Source organism: Schistocerca serialis, chromosome 12 (assembly GCF_023864345.2).
Source record: "Schistocerca serialis cubense isolate TAMUIC-IGC-003099 chromosome 12, iqSchSeri2.2, whole genome shotgun sequence".
NCBI classification, from domain to species: domain Eukaryota; kingdom Metazoa; phylum Arthropoda; class Insecta; order Orthoptera; family Acrididae; genus Schistocerca; species Schistocerca serialis.
Genome location: NC_064649.1, coordinates 17,148,409 through 17,172,674, shown reverse-complemented (window position 1 = coordinate 17,172,674; position 24,266 = coordinate 17,148,409). Strand labels below are relative to the sequence as shown.

At 44.6% G+C, this 24,266-nt stretch overlaps 1 protein-coding gene across 4 annotated transcripts in view; it reads left to right on the top strand.

Moving 5' to 3' along the window:
* LOC126428105 (uncharacterized) overlaps nt 1-24,266 on the top strand; it is an 857,744-nt gene that overhangs the window by 579,077 nt on the left and 254,401 nt on the right. For 3 of the 4 annotated variants that reach the window (XM_050090007.1, XM_050090006.1, XM_050090008.1), the window contains exon 2: nt 13,505-13,648. In XM_050090007.1, coding sequence (XP_049945964.1) covers nt 13,505-13,648 — 144 coding nt within the window. Of the gene's footprint in view, nt 1-7,159; nt 7,187-13,504; nt 13,649-24,266 lie in introns of those variants that run through there. The other variant, XM_050090009.1, reaches the window with a different exon arrangement.

Sequence of the window (24,266 nt, the reverse complement as noted above, 5' to 3'; positions counted from 1 at the left end):
ATTATTACATAATGTCTTCCGCTCCGGCTGTCAGACATTGTGCTGCGAAAAAGTATTTTTAAATGTACCACGTAATGGCGGCCAGTTGTTAACAGTCAGAGATCACTGTTACTCGCTCGGCAGCAGCTGGAAATATGCTAAATAATTTTCATTAAATATTCTTTTCATAAGATAAATGTGGGGTAGGTTCTTGAAATAACACACGGAGATCACTTTATACTAATATATTCTTACTAGGACACAGTTTACACCATTAAATATTTGCAATTACGTTACGACAGAAACAAATGCTAGCGCAGCACAATAGCTTGCGTACCTTATTCCAGCTAACACCAGAACGAACAGAACAAAACAGACTAGAGAGAAGAATGAGCATTGCATTGTGTTTTATACTCTTACAAAGATAATAATACTTCTTTTAATTACTTACACATTATAATCTTATACAATAAAAATAATGTCTTTTCTGTATCTATCGATCTATATTGTATATTTTTACGGTTAGTGTTATTACCTTTCGCAGATAAATCGATGTTTGCAGTTCATTTTGAGTCACATACAGTCATTTTTACTTATGTTTCATCTCGATAATGGTGAATATTGCAAAAGGGGCACTACAGAGGACGTCCACATGCACGAAAGACCGTCCAGCAGTTGTCATACGCACTGGTGGGGGGAATGCAACACCCTACCAGAAGAGCTGCTTATTAAGATCGCGGCCTGAATCGAAGCACTTTGCAGAGGATGCGTTGCTCTCCGTGGTGGTCACACACACTATCAAGAACCATATCCCCCTTTGTAATGTACAGGGGAGCAACGTGACTTACGGTAACTTCAGAGTAATTACTGTCTTTGAATAAAAGTGTCATTGGTGTTCGTCACACTGCACATTTCTTTCAGTTATCTTCTGTACTATACTGCAGCAGTTATTTCTATGTTACCTGGCATTGACACATCAGGTGAAAGTTACTTTCGTCCTTAAGTTCCGCAAACCAGTGTATTTTCCGGGCCAGTATTACTTTGCCGACGCTATACAACACAATTAAAGAAATACACCTTTTTGGTTCAAATCGTTTTAGTGTTTCTCAAAATATTCGCCTTTAAGTATTACATACTTTGTCGGCATTCGAACATATTCTCGAAACATTTTAATTTGTACTTTGATGTTGGTAGCTGAGAACACGCTTTCTGAAGGATTCAGTAGCCTCGTGATATTATGTAAAGCGTAGTCCACTCCATCACGCGTGTTTGTTTGGCACAAGGAAGCAGAGATAACTCGGTAGGCGATACATCAGGTGAATACTGACAGTTAGACAGTAATTTCCAGTTTTTTCTCCGTCAGTTAATCAGTTCCTTGTTGCGCTCTAGACACGTGGGATTGATGATGATGATGATGATGAATGATGCGATGTTTTCGCGTATTTTTATCGCTTTAATCGTCTTCTTATGGCAAACAAATTCTTGCATAACATTCAGCCTCCTTCTTCTCCCTTCGTGGATTGGGTGACTTCACCTAATCCGGTCAACAATATCCGTACATCTCATATGCGGTCTGCCCCTTTTACCTTTTCCGATCCAGGTTTTCAGTCAAGAATTTGTTTCGAATATTTTCATGCACTTTATCAACATGTTTCTGTACACTGACTCACATTGTAATTCACTTCCAATGTCCTCATTACTGAAGCGATTTTGTAAGTCCTCGGTTTTGTAATTCCTCGGTCGAATATTTCATTACTCCGACACCCACGAGCCTCCTTTTGAACTCGTAACACCTCCGTTTTTATCCCGACCTGATCTGATCGAATAGCAGCCCAATATTTATTATTAACATGACCGTGAACCTAAGGGGGCTGGTAATCGGAATTGACTGCTACGGAAGTTGTTACTTTCCAGTTCGTCCTGTTCCATACTATAATACTGAATGTATGGTAATAAGGAACACCAACACAGTTTTACTAATTACGAACTTATATTCTTCTCAAAACACAAAAAGGAGACAGCCACTGCCTTCATCATACATATCTAATTACGGCTAATCTCAGCACAGGCTTCCTTCATTTGCCATTATCGTCACACGCTAATCCATCACTGCATCCAACACTGCAATCCAAGGTTAGGCCGGCGCGGTAGACGCGAAACTAAATATCGGCACTAGTAACGTCACTGATCACTTTTATAAAAACACTTCATCACTTTCCCGGTATTTATTTATTATTTAGAGGTCTAACCACGGCGATGGTGACACCCTTCTCGGTTAAAAACCCTGTATTCCAATAATGGCCTCCACACACGCACCATTCCCGCCAACCACTCCAGCGCATCTCGACACTCGCTCTCGCAACACGTCACAATCGATTGTTCGCCCTATCGACCTGTGCCGAGTGCAAAGTTATTGTAAGGGCCTACGGACCGCTTACAAACTTCAATCAAATTGCACGGAATCCGTGGAGAACAGATCTTTCTCGAATGTTTAATCAAAATCGAATATGCTTCACTCTTCTAAATGCTTACGAATGCCTCCACCTCACTCTAATTCACATACCTATTCTCGGCATGGACGTCGTGCACAGTAGAGGGCTGTTTGTAAGAACCTGCAGCATTTCAGAATACGTGTGCGTGAAAACTACAAAACATGCGAAAACAACACACACATGGGTGCACAGAGCATCTCTGCAGGTTTAGATTCGTAACACGCAGCGTGCCGTACTTGCAGAATGCACCACTAGTGGAAAGGCGTGAAGGCGTGTCAGACCGTGAGGACAAATCATGTGCTCCGTACTGTCGCATCGAATTAGTTCGCGCCTGAGGACAGACTACCAAACAGGCAGCAAAGCGGGGTGCTGTCATTGCGCCATCCCGGGCAGCAGCAACGGTGATTTCAATGAATTACACGACCGTGCTGAAGTTTGTCGCGCCATATGATGGCTTCCTACAGTTTGTCCCCACTGAGCTTAATTACTCTGTACATTTCTTCCACCATTCAGCGACCCCTTTTTTTTCTTAGCTCTGGGTCGCCCTCTGACCTTGAGGGGTAGACTACAACCCTGCCCCACTCCCTTCTTTAACTAGTGTTTCACAATAAAGGATGACAGCCAAAACAGTTGCAGGATAAAAATTTATTAAAATTCGGTATATATAAATATACCTTCATCAGAAGTAAAAAAAAACCTGAACAGGAAGACACTTTCATTAGCAAAACCTTAGCATCGGAATGATTTTTTTTTTACTTTATTGCATTTCAATTCCCCCCCGAAGGGGGCGGGCTGGCAGCAGCTTAGTATGCTGCTCTTCAGCCTACAGACTTATTTAAAAAGATGAAGAGAATAAATCATAAAAACAGGCGATAAAATCGGAGACTCAAAGAGTAAGATGGCGAAGAGGAGGAAATGATCTTTTTTTCCTTTATTGTAATTTTGATACCCGTACAACAACAGGTAGGCTGGCAGCAACACCATACGCCGCTCTTCAGCCTCAGAGGAAACAATGATAAAACACAGAGAAGACACATATGAGTTTGAACAATTGGCGGGTAAAAAACAGTAGAGACAGAACATAAAAAACACGAAGCCGTTCACACTAGATGAAAAACCACTAAAACTGTCGACACGACGCACAGACACTGATGATTTCGACGGCCCATGTGAACGTTGAAGCGTGACGCCGAACACTGAACACAGACACTACGGCACACACACGAGAAACTGATGGTGATGATCTCCAGTGAGCGAATGTCCACGTAGTGTGTACGAGTCCGGGGACCTGCCAAGACGGGAAGATGGAGGGGGAGGTGGAGAGGGGAGAGCAAAGATGCCAATGGCACAGGAGATGGTGGGAGGAGTGGAAGAATGGGGGTGGGGGAAGCCCAGGGGAGGAATGTGGAGAAAGGGAACAGGGAGGGAAGGGGGAGAGTAGGGAGAGAGGGTGCCCAAAGGAGCAAACACAGGAAGAGGGAGGGAGGATCACAGTTGGTAGAAGGGGTAGATGGAGGGGAGGAGGGCATCATCAGGGAGGGGGAGCTGGCGGAAGCCACCTTGGGAGAGGGTAAGGAGGGTGGAGAGATGGAGAGCAGGTGGGACGTGGGAATACAGGCACGGCAGCGGGTGGGGGAGGCAGAGGATGGGTGAGACAAGCAGGTGAGGAGGATCGAGTTTACGGGAGGTGTAGAGGATCCATATCCGTTCGAGGAAAAGGAGGAGCAGAGGGAAGGGAATGTCGTACAGGATCCATGTGGGGGAGGGGAGACGGATGTGATAGGTGAGGCGTTCTAGGATCTGAGGGGATTTGTAAAAGGTAGAGGGAGCGGAGAGCCAGGCAGGGTGGGTGTAGCAAAGGATAGGGCGGATGAGGGATTTATAGGTATGGAGGATGGTGGAGGGGTCCAGACCCCAAGTTCGGCCGGAAAGGAGCTTGAGGAGACAGAGGCAGGAGCGTTCCTCGGCTTGGATCGTCCGGAGGTGGGGGGTCCAAGAGAGGCGACGGTCGAGGGTGACACCAAGGTACTTAAGGGTAGGGGTGAGGGCGATAGGACGGCCATAGATGGTGATGTAGAAATCAAGGAGGCAGAAGGAAGGGGTGGTTTTGCCTACTATGATCGCCTGGGAGGAAATGAGAAACACTAAAGCTTAAGTAAAGTGAAATTACCAGAGTAATACAGGCACAAAATCTTATAGTTACTTTCTAAAATTACATCATGAATTGGAGATTAACAAAACAATTGTGCCAAAGGCATCATCAGTAATTAAGACATCTTCTCCATTTGTACAACATGATTATGGGCACAGGGTCAATGCGAACAGTTTCATAGGCAAAGTACTGGTGCTAAACTGTTTGCATTGACCCTGTGCCCATAATCATGTTGTACAAATGGAGAAGATGTCTTAGTTATTGACGATGCCTTTGCCACAATTGTTTTATTAATCTCCAATTCATGATGTAATTTTAGTAAGTAACTAAAAGATTTTGTGCCTGTATTACTCTGGTAATTTCACTGTTACTTAAGCTTTAGTGTTCCTCATTTCCGACTGATATGTCCAAGCCACCCCCACCAGTCCACCTTCTCCAGTATGCTGATGACTCCGCCTTCCTGGCTCTCTATCCTACCCTTCAACAGTCCCAACATACCCCCCAAACCCACCTTAACCAGTTCACCACTTGGTGTAACCAGTGGTTCCTCCATCTCAACCCCTCCAAAACCCAGGCAATCATCATAGGCTGCACCACTCGCTCCTTTCGTCTCCATGATTTTTACCTCACCCTTTATGGTCGTCCCATCCAGCTCAGCCCCACCCTGAGATACCTTGGCCTCACCCCCGACCGACACCTCACCTGGACCCCTCATCTCCAGACCGTCCAGCAGAAAGCCCATTTGCACCTCCGCCTTCTGAAACTCCTGTCTGGCCGGACATGAAGATTGCATCCTTCTACCATCCTCCACACCTACAAATCCCTCATCCATCCTATCCTCTGTTATGCCAGCGTTGCGTGGATCTCCACCCCCACTCCCTTTTACAAGGCCCTCCAAATCCTTGAACGCCATGTGCTCTGCCTTGCCTTCCGTATCCGCCTTCCTTCCCCCACATGGCTCCTGTATGAACTAATCCCCCTTCCCCCACCTCCTCCTGTTCCTCCAACATCTCCGCATCCTTTACATTGTCCGCAGGCTTGATCCCCCCCACCCTCTGGTTTCCTCCATCCCCTCCACCCCCCGCCCGTTGCCGTGCCTCTATCGCTGTATACCTCCCTCTCTCCACCTCCATACCCTCCATCTCCTTCATCAGGGCAATTTCCAGTGCCTCCCCCTCCCAGACGATGAACTGCGCTGTGACGTCTACCCTTCGTTTCAACTATAGCCTCACCCTTCCCCCCCCCCCCCCTCCACAGGGCCCCCTTTTTCCTCTCCCCTACTTCTCCCAGAGCAGATTTTCCTCCTTCACCCCCCTGAGACCCTGCACCCCATACTTGCCTCTTTCCTTCCCACATCCCTCCCTACCTGGCCCTCTTCAGCGCGCCCCCTGCCCATCTCCCCCCTCTCTTCCCCTCCCTCCCTCCCTCCCTTTTTCCGGTCTCCATCTCCCTTCGCCTGGCAGATCCTCCGTCTTCATCCTCGTCAATGTGCCACGTCAGTGTTGTGTTTAGTGCTGTTTCTCCTGTGCGCCAAGAGGTGTGATTTCAATTGTGTACTGCCTTGAGGTTCGCCGTCAGTGTTTTTTATGTGCTGCACCATCCGTCGATACTTTTTATGCTCCTGTCATACTGTACCTTGTGTTCTTTTAACTGTCGCAGTGTGTGGCTTTTTGTGTGTGCTACTTTTTTACAGTTTTTTTTATCTCCAATTTTCAGTCGCCCCTTTCTTTTTGTCTATTGCCTTCCATGATGTCCCCCTTTTTTATACATATGTTCACCATGTTTTCTCCTTTTATATTTTTAAATGTCTTCTATTGTTTGTTCTATGTCTTTCGGCTGAAGAGCAGTGCACATGCTGCTGCCAGCTCGCCCCGATGGGGAATTGAAATACAATAAAGAAAAAAACCATTTCCGATGCTAAGGTTTTGCTATTGAAAGTGTCTTCCTGTTCAGGGTTTTTTTTACTTCTGATGAAGTTATATTTATATATACCGAAACCTTGGTCAAGAATTTTAATCAATCTTTATCCTGCAACTGTTTTGGCTGTCATCCTTTATCGTGAAGGATTTCAACAGTTGCTGTTTCAGCCATGTTTAAAATCTTGTAACTAATGTTTCCCTTCCACTCTTGTCAGCGGAGTACTGTTTTGTACACATTCTGCAGAAGCTTTCGAGGCTAGCGCTATATTGGACGACTGATAGGAAGCGGTGTTACATAACGGCATACTGTGTCGGACTGGAAGTAGGGAGATGTGCTTGGATGAGTGTACAGTAGAGTAGTGTAGTGTAGTGTAGTGTGTGGAAACGAGAGGGCGCCTTCAGGAGCGGCTCTGCCGTGTGTGCCTCAGCGGCCAGGCTGGGAGAGGAGTGCCACTTCGACGAGCAGTGTGGCGTCGCGACGCCGCGTACCGTCTGCGTCCAGGGGCGCTGCCGCTGCTCCGAGGGTCTGGTCGCCGTCAACGTGAGCGTCGAGGAGGCCGGCGGGGGCGGCGGGGGCGGCGGTGGCGCCGGGGGCGAGGACGGCGGCGACGGCGACGGCGGCGGCCAACACGCCGCCTGCATCGGTACGTCCGCACTCGCTGCTCGTCCCCCACTGCAGACCGTCACTGCGCCGCCGGAGGAGGCAGCGATACATCGATACATCGAAAATTCAAACTGAATTTTGATATCGACATGACGTACCGACTGAGAGGCACCCACATGCCCTGCTCATACTGTGGCATCAAGCAGTCAGGCCTGCAAGATGAGTGGTCTGCCAAACGAGTGGATTTATTCTTATTTCTCAGTGACTGATTATGAGCTCTAGTGCCCACAGTGAAGCTATAATTATTCTCCTCTTTGAATATTACGCAACGGAAACGGATAACGCAAACTGACTATTAGCAATTTACACACACTCTGGCAGTACCACATTTTCTTTCTTGCTCAACGGCTTTGATCAGTACGTGGCCATCGCACTGAATATTAATGGCGCACACATCATAAATTCTGGGTATCATGACTACACACTATTCGAAAAACAAGGCCATCAGTCTTTTTCTTTTCACTATCTTTTTTATTCCGATAACTTCTATTATGATTCAAAGATAAACTAAACACACCATTACATTTTATACAACAATTACACATGAGAAACTCCGCCCAGTGGGCATGGCTTTACATTGGTGATTATCTTTTGGCCTCGTAATGATCTAACGCTACAATGCACTTTCTGGATAGGATGGTGGATCTTTTGCTATATCACACACTTCGACTCTCACACCCATCATCACGCAAATTTACTCCAGACCGAGCGGTACAAAAAGGAACATGCATAACCCACTGCCTCTGAACCTATCTTGCTACTCTCCCATGCGAACCACACATACTTAAATTACATGAAATACATCACACTGGCAACATACAATACGTCAAAAAGAATAGTCACAACTTTAGAATCACTTCACTTTTCCTCTGTAATTAGTATTCATCCCAGTTTCACCCGACACTGCCCCACTTCGTAACTTTTCTTTCCTACTACGAACTCTGGAGGACATATGCACGTCTTCCTGTGCAATGCAAGCCAAGTGGCGTTGCTGGATAGACGGCTGACTCTCCTTGCTTCTCTCTCAGAATATTAGAGTTTGAATCTAGCATCACACGGAAACATAACACCCAAAGTAATATTAAGATCATATTCGTCATACATGCGAGTCCTCAAACTGATACCATGGACGAGTACTTCTCTTTATCCTTTGTCTCATATACAGATTGAGACTCACACAGTACTCACCACGTGGAAGTACTCGTCTCTAATTTCAAGTCCTGCACACGCCATTTCTTAAATATTTCCAACACACGCCAGTAATTCAGCTTAACTTTAGCGCTCGGAAGTATTTCAACTTAGTACTAGCACTCGCAAGTATTTCAACTTATTGCTACACGTGGTTACATTGTGACCGTTGGTCGCTTCCGAATATTACTACGATCCCCTTAATATTACCTGCCTGTCATTTAATTCTCCCCACAAAAGTTCCTGAAATAGAGAAATAATTATTCCAATCTACTCTTAAGTATTTCACATGCATACCATCTCTCCACTCTTTTGTCTTTACGGAGCACACCTAACACAGGTCTTACCAACGCAAGATCCAGCGCCAGAGTACTGAAACATGGCCGTTCTTCAGGTCATCCCGCCCCTCCGCCGAGGTGGGGGAGCACCTTGCTACCGTATTGGTCAGCCACATTTCAGGCGCTCAAAGCTCAGGTAAATTTCATCTCTTTGGTTCCACCAAAGGTGACCAAAGGACCGTCTCAAAGATGATCATATACTGCACATTCACTATCTGCGGTTAGCAGACGACCATACATTCATTCATTTCGCATATCTGACCAAATTGGATGTTGGGATTTATTTTGTGGGAGTGCACGTATGATCAATTACATAAATAAATTGTCCTTCTTTCCCACACTGGTATCCAGCTTCGGTGTATTAAGTGAAATTGAGTTATTATTACAAAAAATATGTTGTTCTGACAAGAATAGCGAAGAATGTTGTACCTATTTTCGATGTCGGGCGGTACTGTACCCTTTCATGACAAACGGCCTAATAAAAAGTTATCACTGCCACTTGATTGCAACGCCTCACCCCCATCACCATCCCTACTATTTTTGGCTCACACGATACGTTCTCAACGTCACCACCAGCAGATTTCACGACACCTCGCACCTTGCTACAGGGCATTTCACATTGTACAGAAGTATAGAAATTGGCACACAGCATAAAAAGTTTACATACGATATAAACATTGTAAATGTAATATGTAAATACTGTAAACAGCTGATGCGCTACTCATACCGCTATGTAATTACAGCTGTACTCATATTATATTACCATTCAACAGAATACCCATCACACACAAACACACACACACACACACACACACACACACACACACACACACATACACACACCACGTCCGGATGGAATCCCAATTCGATTTCACAAGGGGTACCCTACGGCATTGTCCATCACCTAGTTTGCATTTATCGAAAATCTCGTGAACAGTAGTTAAATGAACAAAGTAAGAGCATATGGACTCTCAGACCAATTGTGTGATTGCATGGAAGAGTTCCTAGATAACAGAACGCAGCATGTCATTCTCAATGGAGAGAAGTCTTCTGAAGTAAGAGTGATTTCAGGTGTGCCGCAGGGGAGTGTCGTAGGACCGTTGCTATTCACAATATAGATAAATGACCTTGTGGATAACATCGGAAGTTCACTGAGGCTTTTTGCGGATGATGCTGTAGTATATCGAGAGGTTGTAACAATGGAAAATTGTACTGAAATGCAAGAGGATCTGCAGTAAATTGACGCATGGTGCAGGGAATGGCAATTGAATCTCAGTGTAGACAAGTGTAATGTGCTGCGAATACATAGAAAGAAAGATCCCTTATGATTTAGCTACAATACAGCAGGTCAGCAACTGGGAGCAGTTAATTCCATAAATTATCTGGGAGTACGCATTAAGAGTGATTTAAAATGGAATGATCATATAAAGTTGATCGTCGGTAAAGCAGATGCCAGACAGAGATTCACTGGAAGGATCCTAAGGAAATGCAATCCGAAAACAAAGGAAGTAGGTTACAGTACACTTGTTCGCCCACTGCTTGATTACTGCTCAGCAGTGTGGGATCCGTACCAGATAGGGTTGATAGAAGAGATAGAGAAGATCCAACGGCGAGCAGCGCGCTTCGTTACAGGATCATTTAGTAATCGCGACAGCGTTACCTAGATGATAGATAAACTCCAGTGGAAGACTCTGCAAGAGAGACGCTCAGTAGCTCGGTACGGGCTTTTGTTTAAGTTTCGAGAACATACCTTCACCGAGGTGTATTGCTACCTCCTAAGTATATCTCGCGAAGAGACCATGAGGATAAAATCAGAGAGATTAGAGCCCACACAGAGGCATACCGACAATCTTTCTTTCCACGAACAATACGAGACTGGAATAGAAGGGAGAACCGATAGAGGTACTCAAGGTACCCTACGCCACACACCTTCAGATGGCTTGCGGAGTATGGATGTAGATGTAGAATCTCTCGCCCAGCACAAATCCCCAATTGACTGGAAAAAATCTCAGGTGACTCCAGTATATAAGAAAGGTAAAAGAACGGACCCATAAAATTACGGACCTGCACCATGTCATAGCACCTACATTATGACATAGCACTACCATTTGTATCATTCTGATGCCTGAATCGTTTATGTAGTTAAGGAACAGCAAAGTGCCTGTAACACCACCTTGAGGAACGCCAGAAATCAGTTCTGTTATACTCTAAGACTTTCCGTCAATTACTACGAACTGTGACCTCTCTGACAGGAAACCACGAATCCAGTCAGATAACTGCACGCAATTTCACTACAAGCCGCTCGTGTGGTAGCGTGTCAAATGCCTTCCGGAAATCCAGAAATACGAAATCAATTTGAAATCCTTTGTCAGTAGAGCTCAACACTTGATGCGAATAAAGAGCTAGTTGTGTTTCACAAGAACGATTCTTTTCGAATCCGTGTCGACTGCGTGTCAATGGAACGTTCTCTTCGAGGTTATTCATAATGTTCCAACACAATCTATGTTCCAAAATCCTGCTGCATATCGACGTTAATGATATGGGTCTGTAATTAAGTGGATTACTCCTACTACTTTTCTGGAATATTGGTGTGACCTGTCCAACTTTCCAGTCTTTTTGTACGGATATTTCGCCTAGTAGGGCGCATGGAACTTCCGACACTATCTACTAGGTCATTTATATATATATTGTGAAAAGCAATGGTCCCATAACACTCCCCTGTGGCACGCCAGAAGTTAACGTCTGTAGAAGTCTCTCCATTGAGAACAACATGCTGTGTTCTGTTTGCTAAAAACTCTTCAATCCAGCCACACAGCTGGTCTGATATTCCGTAGGCTCTTACTTTGTTTATCGAACGCCTTCCGGAAGTCAAGGAAGATGGCATCTACCTGGGAGCCTGTATCTGATATTTATATGGGTCTCATGAACAAATAAAGCGAGTTGGGTCTCACACGATCGCTGTTTCCGGAATCCATGTTGATTCCTACAGAGTAGATTCTGGGTTTTTCAGAAATGACGTGATACGCGAGCAAAAAACGTGTTCTAAAATTCTACAATAGATCGATGTCAGAGACATAGGCCTATAGTTTTGCGCATCTGCTCGACGACCCTTCTTGAAAACTGGAACTGCCTGTGCTCTTTTCCCATCATTTGGAACCTTCCGTTCCTCTAGAGCAGGCTCGTCCAAACTGTGCCCCTGGGGCGCTAGCATCCGCGATCGCCCGCGGCCAGCGCCCCGGGCGAATTCCTATGTTGCTGCTGTGGCCGAGCCGTGCCGCTTAGCTGGCCGTGCGGACCGCCCGAACGCCAGCCGATAGATATATTTGTTCGCCCGTTTTCCCTTCGGGCAGAGGACGTCTCACAAGTGCTTCAACTAGAGCTGATTGACCTACAGTGGCATATCCGCCTGAAGGACCGCTTTCTTATGCGTAAAACTTTGGATGACTTTTACAGCTGTCTCCCACGAGAGAAATATCCTCTTTTGGACAAGCACGCGGCCAAAGTTCTCTCACTGTTTGGTTCCACGTATATTTGTGAGCGCTTTTTCTCTCTTTTAAAGCTTGCTAAAGCTAAGAACCGTTCATTCCTTGGCGATAAAAATTTGACCAATTCTTTGAGGTTAGCAGTCTCACGGAATATTGTACCAAGCCTAGACAAAGTCGTTTCCTCGAAAAAGAAAAATGTGTAAAATGTTAATTGTCTTCTATAACAATGTTGACTGTAAGGACTAAAGAGCTTTATAACCTTAATTCTATTTTAATAAGTTTTCAAACTTGGTTAGTTAAAATTATTACGTACAAAACAGCAAACTAAGGATCCGATTTCTAAACACTGAAAAGAGATACAAAAATTGTAGCACGAAGTATAACAAAAAATACTTGTAACTACTAACAGTAAGAATGAGACACTATATCCTTTACATTAATTCTAAAGTGGAATATCCTGTTTACGTTAGATACCGAGCGAGGTGGTGCAGTGGCTAGCACACTGGACTCGCATTCGGGAGGACGACGGTTCAATCCCGTGTCCGGTTATCCTGATTTAGGTTTTCTGCGATTTCCCTAAATCACTCTAGGCAAATGCCGGGATGCTTCCTTCCAAAGGGCACGGCCGTCTTTCTTCCCCGTCCTTCCCTAATCCGATGAGACCGATGACCTCGCTGTCTGGTCTCCTTCCCCAAACAACCTAATCCTAACCTTTACGTTAGATCTTACCGCCGGACAGTCGAGCGCAGAGCAGTGCTGTGCGGTCTTACTCGCTCTGCAGCTCTCTCTCTCTCTTTCTTTCTCTCTATCTCTCTCTCTTTCTCTCTTGTTCCTATGGCGACACTAGCGACACACGGTCGCGGACGGGGCGCTGAACTACACTGCCTTGCGCCCGCTGGGCGCAATTCTTGGATGAGCCTGCTCTAGAGACTTGCGGTACACGGCTGTTAGAAGGGGGGCAAGTTCTTTCGCGTACTCTTTGTAGAATCGAATTGGTATCCCGTCAGGTCACCCGTAACAGCACAAAGCTGACACTTGGCTTGACAGGTGCTCGTCACAACCATCCACACAGTACAGATACTGAGGTGACACTTGATTGGTGGCCGGGGGGAGACCACAGTGAAGCACCTCCACTAGGACCTTGCCGTGAGAGGTGTTCCCGCAACCACTGCAGTACACTCACCCATTCTGACATGTAGTGTTTTAGCGTGGTGTCTGACGACGCCCGACACTGCTCTGGACTGTGGTGTGTGGTGACGCCTCTCACTCTGGTCTCCTGCCCTCCAGAGCCCGGCCGGCGGCGCCTGGGCGAGCCGTGCAAGGACCGCAAGGAGTGCGGCGCGCCGAACTCGTTCTGCCTGCCGGGCAAGGATGTGTGCGCCTGCCTGCCGGAGTTCCCGCTCAGCGACGGACACAGCCAGTGCGGAAAGCGTGAGTACCCCGCACCTGGCAGCCTCACACTTACTGTACTTCATTTCATTACCTTCTTATAGATTTCAAGCTAAGTCTATTTGACCACGTACAGTTATGCGACAGGGGTAGGGCAAAATATACTGGCGCCGAATGTATTTCGTGCACCTCAGGATGTTGTTGTTGTTGTTGTGGTCTTCAGTCCTGAGATTGGTTTGATGCAGCTGTCCATGCTACTCTATCCTGTGCAAGCTACTTTATCTCGCAGTACCTACTGCAACCTACATCCTTCTGCATCTGCTTGTGTATTCATCTCTTGGTTTCCTTCTACGATTTTTACCCTCCACGCTGCCCTCCAATGCTAAATTTGTGATCCCCTGATGCCTCAGAACATGTCCTACCAACCTGTCCCTTTTTCTTCGCAAGTTGTGCCATAAGCTCCTCTTCTCTCCAATCCTATTCAATACCTCCTCATTAGTTATGTGATCTACCCATCTAATCTTCAGCATTCTTCTGTAGCACCATATTTCGAAAGCTTCTATCCTCTTCTTGTCCAAACTATTTATCGTCCGTGTTTCACTTCCATACACGGCTACACTCCATACAAATACTTTCAGAAACGACTTCCTGACACTTAAATCTATACTCGATGTTAACAAATTTCTCTTCTTCAGAAACGATTTCCTTTCCATTGCCAGTCTACATTTTATATCCTCTCTACTTCGACCATCATAAGTTATTTTGCTCCCCAAATAGCAAAACTCCTTTACTACTTTAAGTGTCTCATTTCCTAATCTTATTCTCTCAGCATCACCCGACTTAATTCGACTACGTTCCATGATCCCCGTTTTGCTTTTGTTGATGTTCATCTTATATCCTCCTTTCAAGACACTGTCCATTCCGTTCAACTGCTCTTCCAAGTCCTTTGCTGTCTCTGACGGAATTACAATGTCATCGGCTAACCTCAAGGTTTTTATTTCTTCTCCATGGATTTTAATTCCTACCCAAATTTTGTTTTTGTTTCCTTTGCTGCTTGCTCAGTATACGGATTGAATAACATCGGGGAGAGGCTACAACCCTGTCTCGCTCCCTTCCCAACCACTGCTTCCCTTTCATGTCCCTAGACTCTTATAACTGCCATCTGGTTTCTGTATAAAGTATAAATAGCCTTTCGCTCCCTGTATTTCACACCTGCCACCTCTAAAATTTGAAAGATAGAATTCCAGTCAACATTGTCAAAAGCTTTCTCTAAGTGTACAAATACTAGAAACGTAGGGTTTGCCTCACGTGTTCCAACATTTTAACGGAATCCAAACTGATCTTCCCCAAGATCGACTTCAACCAGTTTTCCCACTCTTTTGTAAAGAATTCGTGTTAGTATTTTGCAGCCGTAACTTATTAAAATATGAAATATGGACGATAAATATTGTAGAGAAGAAGCGACTAGAAGCTTTCGAAAAGTGGTGCCACAGAAGAATGCTGAAGATTAGATGGGTAGATGACGTAAGTAATGAGGAGGTACTGAACAGAATTGGGGAGAAGAGGAATTTGTGGCACAGTTTGACTAGAAGAAGGGATCGGTTGGTAGGACACGTTCTGAGGCATCAAGGGATCACCAATTTAGTATTGGAGGGCAGCGTGGAGGGTAAAAATCGTAGAATACTCTAACCAGATTCAGGAGGATGTAGGTTGCAGTAGGTACTTGGAGATGAAGAAGCTTGCATAGGATAGGGTAGCATGGAGAGCTCCATCAAACCAATCTGTGGACTGAAGACCACAACAAAACAACAACTACCTACGGTGACTGGCATTCCAGTTGGGAGAGTGGAACGAAACACCACATAGTTTTTATATAACAGGCGATTGAAAAGTTCCGTTAGAAAGCCGTACAGCCCAGAATCGGTATCCCAATTTGGATAAATCGCCGTAAGCTCTGAGGCAATCATCCTGCCAACAGACCATGTTGAAGGTAAGAGTTTGGCAAAACACCGTGTCCTGCTGCGTGAAGAGGTCCGTAACTTCCTGCTGCACGTCCTCGTCGACCACTGAAGACCTTTTTTAACCGACCAAAGGCACTGCGGATGCTCGAGTCTCTCGCACTTGAGTTGGCGTAACTTCTCCGTTACGGATTTTGCGATATGGGGCCATGCTTTATCATGAAGCAGAAGCACAGAAATTGGCGAACCATTCCACAACGGCGGCTTACGGTAGACCTGCTGTCACATACACATTCTTCATTCTTCGATGGATGTCTACTTGTGTTTGTCCTATGGCAGCCAAAGGAAAACAGCACGTTGGTGCTGTTTGGACGCATTTGGTAATCCACAGCCTCTAAACGCTTAATAAAAGAAAACATTGCCCGCAGCAGGGTAAATATAGACAATCCTTAATTGAATCGTGGGACTAGCTAACTTCGACGACCTATCATTTTCAAGCACGCGAAAACCAACGTGGAAGAGTATCACGTCTCCATACACCTCTCCATACACCATGTAAAAGTAACACATTACACAACTCACACTGACATATCAACTTACTGTGCGATGTTCCTACTTACATGTGTAATGTTACGTATTACCTGTCGTAACTATCAAAGTATTTTTCACTACACATAAAAAGTAAACTTTATATTCCATTCTTACATTGCGAATCGATCCACATTAACATGACAACTACAAACACCACTTAAAGAACGACATTTTTCCACCAGACTGTGTATAATTTTTCCGTTTTTCACACTACTGGTTTCGGACATTTCCACATGAAATTCCCATGCGTGTCTCTGATAACATATGGGGCTACAGCATCATCATTAATTTAAAAAATCACGCGCAGTGTATAATGTTACTAGAGACAGACTTGTGAGTGGGCAATGCCCGAAATTGGCAGTGCGAAAATTAAAAAGAAATTATACCCAGTCTGTAGAGCAAATGTCATTCCTCAAATTTATTGAGGCTGTGCAGAAGAAAATGATTTAAACACCATATTGGAACTTTGCTCTAAGTACTGCAGCTTGACAACTAACAGCAGGTGATATTTTGTTACCAAAGATACGCATACATTCAAACACGAATATCAGAAGCAGACTACAAATATTGCTGCCATGCCAGACTTAGGGGATGTATTGTATCCCAGACAATCAGCGACCAAAGACTTCTCAAAAGCATATGAGCAAACATAATAAAATATTTTATAGGATACATTAACAATAATATACGAAATAAGTGCAAATTTCACAAAATATTGAGAACCAAACAATCCATTAATTATTGCTGGTGTGCCAGACTTAACGAATGCCTTATTTTGTAGGTAATTAGTATCTGAAGGCTCTGTAGAGACAAACAGAAGCCATTCTTGAGTTTCTCCCGGCGTATTTGATAATCAAAATATCCACGGATGTACTGCCGGTCTACAGTGTCCAACGGGCACAATATTTCGGCGATCATACATGTCGCCATCATCAGGTGAATCTCTGTGCCGGTACGTTCACAGGAGCTCAGTCCGTCAGTTCACCTGATGATGGCGACATGTATGATCGCCGAAATATTGTGCCCGTTGGACACTGTAGACCGGCAGTACACCCGTGGATATTTTGATAAACAGAAGCCAGTTTACTGTCTTTTCTTTACGAAAGAGTAAACCATAGAAATACAATTTTCACAATTTTCTAAATTATATTACTACTGACAACCTAGCAGAATTCTCTTATAGAGGACGATTTATACTCGTAAAAATATGTCTGCACGTTTGCCATGTATTTCGCTAAAATGAGTAAATAGTGTTAGTAGATAAAAAAGCAAAAAATTACGTGTATAAACGACACCCATTTGTGGGTAAACCTTACGGGACACATGAAGGTGCGAAAAAAATCCTCTCAAAAACGTGAATGTCGCCTTACCTTAAGCAAATACATGGTAACCCATCACATTATTTGAGAGTAATGCATAGTGTCATGTAGTAAAGTTAAGAAACCCCACGTAGAAATTATTGCATGAGGTACATCGAGTAAAAAATATGAGCTGTTACTGATTCCTTAATGAGAGAAACTAGGTGTTCAAGTCGCATTCACAAACATTTTTTTAGAAAATGCATAGAGGGTACCAAAAGGCATGAAAACTTTTTAGCGTCTATCAACCGAGTGCCGCAGGACGGCAACCTAACTGCACGTGTGATAAAACTGCAGGAAGCAACATTGCGTGCATCTCGTAATCCGTGGATTACACCATGTGATAACTATCGTAATGTAAAACAAATTAAAATACGGCAGGAGTCAGCTCATTGTAATTGCAAATTAACGTGGGAAGATAACGTTCAAAAACTAGAATGAATGTTTCCGAACCAGAAGCGTCTGCGCGGAGAGTATGACACCTAGGATGGCGGTTATCGCTAAACAACCGGTTTTCTGTTGTATAGGTACTTTTCCTAGCCAATTTAACTTGAACGTCAAAACCGCTCAAAGTAAACGGTTTCTGAAATAACTGATTCTTTTTATTCACATTATTTGCTGTAATAAAAGTAGAAATCGATCAAAGGTTGGAAAACTTAGACTCTCTCAGTTTCAAGATGGATAAATTCAAAATATTAAATTAAATAGGCAAACAAAATAAAATTAGTCCGTACACTGTTCCCTGCTTTCCTCGACAAGTGATAAGCGGTTGAACACAACAAAAAGTCACTTGTATTCTCCTATTGATTCAAATTCTTTGAAACTCTGCTCAAAAATGATATTGTAATCGAGTATCACACCGCTATTTGGGCATTTCGAATAGTCAGTGCTGAATGGTGGAAACTGAACTTGAATCTCCCTGTTTCTCATGTTAATTTGTCCGTTTACAAAATCCACAAGCAGATAAAGGTATAGTATCTAAACAAAGTCAACATATCAGCTACTTCCTGTTTTTATTGTAAACTGTGAATGAATTATTAAGTTTTCTCGTTATATCATGTTTGCAAATTTGTCGTGCCCCATTCTGTTCTTAATCTTTCAACCCCTATCTCACAACGTGACTTTTCTGAAACGTATACTGCAGCATCGAGACTCCGGGATCCCTGTCTTTAAACCAAAATCTAAGCAGGAAATCATCTGAATCTTTCAGTTAAAGCTAAATAACATTTACTTTTAGAACTTAAGTGTCGTTTAAATACTCCTTGTTGATCATATTGCGATAAATGAAGCCTGCAAGGAATTTACTTTTTCTTACACAAAATCACACATTTTGTGTGGTTCTTAAAATAGCACGCAGAAATGTTCTGTTAGAGAAATCAGTTTTACATCCTGAAAAATTATACACTGAAGCGCCAAAAAAACTGGTATAGGCATACGTATTCAAATACAGTCATATAGGCGCTGAGGTCGGCAACGCCTATATAAGACAACAAGTGTCTGACACAGTTGTTAGATCGGTTGCTGCTGCTACAATGGCAAGTTATCACGATTTAAGTGAGTTTGAACGTGGTGTTATAGTCGACGAACGAGCGATGGGACACAGCAACTCCCAGCTAGCGGTGAAGTAGCGATTTTCCCGTACCACCATTTCACGAGTGTACCGTGAATATCAAGAATCCGGTAAAACATCAAATTTCCAAAATCTCTGAGGCCGGAAAAAGATCCTGCTACAACGGGCCAACGGCAACCGACATCCTTCTGAATCTGTTTAGTGTATTCATCTCTTGGTCTCCCTCGAAAATTTTTAACCCCCACGCTGCCCTCCAATACTTAATCGGTGATCCCTTGATGCCTCATAACGTGTCCTACCAACCGATCCCTTCTTCTAGTCAAACTGTGGCACAAATTCCTCTTCTCCCCAATTCTGTTCAGTACCTCCTCATTAGTTACGTGATCTACCCATCTAATCTTCAGCATTCTTCTGTAGCAAACCATTTCGAAAACTTCTATTCTCTTCTTCTCTACACTATTTATCGTCCATGTTTCACTTTCATACGTGGCTACACACTATACAAATACTTTCAGAAAAGACAACCGAACACTTAAATCTATACTCGATGTTAACAAATTTCACTTCTTCAGAAACGCTTTCCTTGCCACAGCCAGTGTACGTTTTATAACTTCTCTACTTCGACCATCATCAGTTATTTTGCTCTCCAAATAGCAAAACTCATCTACTACTTTAAGTGTCTCATTTTCTGATATAATTCCCTCAACATCACCTCATTTAATTCGACTAAATTCCGTTATCCCCGTTTTCCTTTTGTTGATGTTCATTTGATAGCCTCCTCTCAAGACACTGTCCGTTTCGTTCAACTGCTCTTCCAGGTCCTTTGCTGTCTCTGACAGAATTGCGTGTCATTAGCAAAACGTCATAGTTTTTATTTCCTCTCCTTGGACTTTTTTTTTGTTTCCTTGACTCCTTGCTCAATAGACAGAGTTGAATAATATCGGGGATAGACTACAAGCCTGTCTCACTCCTTTCTCAACCACTGCTTCCCTTTGGTGCCCCGCGACTCTTATGGCAGGCATCTTGTTTCTGTACAAATTGTAAAGAGCTTTTCGCTCCCTGTAATTTACCCCTTCCACGTTTTAAATTTGAAAGAGAGTATTCAGCCAACATTGTCAAAAGCTTTCTCGAAGTCTACTAATGCTATAAACATTGGTTTGTCTTTCCTTAACCTGTCCCCTATGAGAAGTCGTAGGGTCAGTATTGCATCGCGTGTTCCAGAATTTTAACGGAATCCAAACTGATCTTCCCCGTTGTTGGCTTCTACCAGTCTTTCCATTCGTTTGTAAAGAATTCGTGTTAGTATTTTGCAACGATGACTTATTAAACTGATAGCTCAATAATTCTCATACCTGTCAACCCCTGCCTTCTTTGGGACTGGAATTACTATATTCTTCTTTAATTCTGAAGATATGTGGCCTGTCTCATAGAGATGGAAGAGTTTTGTCATGGCTGGCTCTCCTTAGGCTATCAGTCGATCTAATGGAATGTCGTCTACTCCCAGAACCTTTTTTCGACTTAGGTCTTTCAGTGCTCTGTCAGATTCTTCACGCAGTATCATATCTTCTGTTTCAACCACATCTACGTCCTCTTCCATTTGCATCATATTACCCTCAAGTACATCGCCCTTGTTTCAGTAAAAATCAAGAACTTTGGCACTGCTGCTATCGAGAATTGATGATTCAGTTTTTTTAAAACGCTTATAAGTATAAAAATTAAAAAAAAACACCTCTTATAACTGTGACCAAACAAGTAGCGAAAAATACCGGTTATTCAGAACTAAAATACCGTTGTCGTTTTAGCGGGTCGGTTTTTCGCATCCCTAATGAGGCCACATACTCGATCCTCTCACGCTCTCTGCTTCACAACCCCTCGCAGGGTGCAGACGTTGTTGTTGTTGTTGTTGTTGTTGTTGTTGTGGTCTTCAGCCCTGAGACTGGTTTGATGCAGCTCTCCATGCTACCCCATCCTGTGCAAGCTTCTTCATCTCCCAGTACTTACTGCAACCTACATCCTTCTGAATCTGCTTAGTGTATTCACCTCTTGGTCTGCCTCTACGATTTTTACCCTCCACGCTGCCCTCCAATGCTAAATTTGTGATCCCTTGATGCCTCAGAACATATCCTAATAACCGGTCCCTTCTTTTTGTCAAGTTATGCCACAAACTCCTCTTCTCCCCAATTCTATTCAATACTTCATCATTAGTTATGTGATCTCCCATCTAATCTTCAGAATTCTTCTGTAGTACCACATTTCGAAAGCTTCTATTCTCTTCCTGTCCAAACTATTTATCGTCCACGTTTCACTTCCATACATAGCTACACTCCATACAAATACTTTCAGAAACGACTTCCTGACACTTAAATCTTTACTCTATGTCAACAAATATCTCTTCTTCAGAAATGCTTTCCTTGCCATTGCCAGTCTACATTTTATATCCGCTCTACTTCGACCATCATCAGTTATTTTGCTCCCCAAATAGCAAAACTCATCCACTACTTTAAGTGTCTCATTTCCAAATCTAATTCCCTCAGCATAACCTCATTTAATTCGTCTACATTCCATTATCCTCGTTTTCCTTTTGTTGATGTTCATCTTATGTCCTCCTTTGAAGACACTGTCCATTCCGTTCAACTGCTGTTCCAAGTCCTTTGCTGTCTCTGACAGAATTACAATGTCATCGGCGAACCTCAAAGTAGAGGCCGGAAGTGAACGGCGGGACAGCTGGTTGAGGGACGCCAGCTGTGGACCGTGCCGGTCCGGTCATCCACGTGGCGGGGTTAAGCCGAAACGCGCACCCCATGTTGACCTCGGCCTACCGTCGCCCCCCCCCCCCCCTCCCTGCGTACAGTGTGCGTGTAGGACCGCACTGGAGGCAGGCGGCACCCCGGAAATCGATTCCACCCCCGTGCCAACCACCCCGCACCTGTGCGTGAGCACCGCCGCCCTACAGGGCAGAGGGGGACGCCCGGCCGTGCTGAGCGGCAGGCAGCGCAACCTCCCGGTACAAACACGGTGCGACTGCCACACAGTAGGTGACAGACTCTGACCTTGTGCATCTGACTCGATTCATCGTAAAGCGATCTCCACACGGGACGACACAGTTGACGTTTATGTGGAGCTTTACGAGTTTTGTGATGTTGAAACGTTTCTGTTGGATTCCTTTCATGTTAATTTTTTAAAAACTGTTGTCATTTACAGCATACATTCCACTTCTAAATTTACTGTGCCATTTCTATCTGGATGGAGACTGAACAGTGGAACGTGTTACTTTTACACGTAATCAAGGACGATCTGTCACACTACTACACTTTAAAACACAGTTTATATGTAATTCATGTCACACAGTCTCATACGGAACCTACATCCATTTTCTTTTATATATTGTATATGATAAGATACTGTCATCCCCGTTCCCTTCTGTGTGAAAGGATGAATGAGCAAACGTATTTCTAGTTGCATGCTTGATGGTAGCAGAAAAGCCTGTCTGCTGGAGAACAGCAGGACCAACGTTGGAACAGGTAGCTACGCTTTCTAAAAGCAAGGTATAGGAAGCTGCCTCTCTGGTCACTTCCGTTTTGTATCTGGAAGCACCCTTGGTAGGGGCCCATGGCAGTCTGTCCGCAGCGAGCGTCTGAAGTGGTAAGATCTCCGGCTAAGCGCGTCTCTGCTAAGTCCATAGGACAATGGACTTCTTAAGCACAAATGTATAAGCACGTGGTACTGGTCTCACAAAGTACACCTCACGTGGGTTAAACATAAAGAAAAGTTGCTATATTGAAAACTATTGTCAAGACGATGTAGCGGACACTGGTTACTTTGTGCTACAGAAATATCAGACGTGACCGCGAGTTCTGATGGCTGTCCACACCATGAAGCCTGGGATGGCACCTCTGTATCCTGGAAAGATACACTGCAGAACAGGCCACTCAACAGGCCTGCACCATATACGTGTACGTCCATCAGTCGGATACAGACAGAGCCTACTCCCATCACTGAAGACAACATAGCGCCTTTCCACTCTCCGGTCGACTCTTTCACGTCACCATACTAGCCGATAATGGCGGTGTCGTGGTGCCAGAGGTAGTCTGGCCAGACCTTGGCAGTGCTGGAAGCAGACGGTTCCCGGTGTTGCCTGATGGCACAGCAGGTCCAGCATGTATCCGGTTTTTTCGTCGCCTGATGACGTTCGCCGAGCCAGCACTGGTCGCACAAGGTGTCGACGTGCGTCTTTACGGCGCCGGCGTCCAGAAGCTGCAGCAACGTGTTCAGTGTGTAGCTCTGGCGCATCGTACTGCAGCAGCAGAAGCAATTTGAGCACCAGTTGGTACCACAGTGACACAACGAACTGTTACAAATGGGTTACCACAAGGACAGCTCAGAGCCACACGGCTTGTAGCGTGCATTCCACCAACCTCAAACCGTGTGACAGTAGGAGCATTCTCATGCTTATCCCATGCAAGCTGAGTGCATATTTGTACGTCAGTCTGGTGGTTCGACCGGTCGTGCTGCCATTCATATACAACATTTCCAACAGAATAACGCTTGCACACATATCACTGTTGTAACCCAACATGCCCTACAGAGTGTCGACATGTTGCCTTGCCCTGGTCGATCACCAGATCTGTCTCCAACCGAGCACATCTGGGACATCACCGACAACAGCTCCAGTGTCATCTACACCACTGGCCATTGCTACGCCACGAAGATGACGTGCTACAGAGGCGAAATTCAACCGACAGGAAGAAGATGCTGTGATATGCAAATGATTAGCTTTCCAGAGCATTCACACAAGGTTGCCGCCGGTGGCGACACCTACAACGTGCTGACATGAGGAAAGTCTCCAACCGATTTCTCACACATAAACAGAAGTTGACCGGCGTTGCCTGGTGAAACGTTGTTGTGATGCCTCGTGTAAGGAGTAGAAATGCCTACCATCACGTTTCCGACTTTGGTAAAGGTCGGATTGTAGTCTATCGCGATTGCGGTTTATCATAACGCGACATTGCTGCTCGCGTTGTTCGAGATCCATTGACTGTTAGCAGAATATGGTATCGGTGGGTTCAGGAGGGTAATACGGAACGCCGTGCTGGATCACAAGGGCCTCGTATCACTAGCAGTCGAGATGACAGGCATCTTATCCGCACGGCTGTAACGGATCGTACAGTCACGTCTCGATCCCT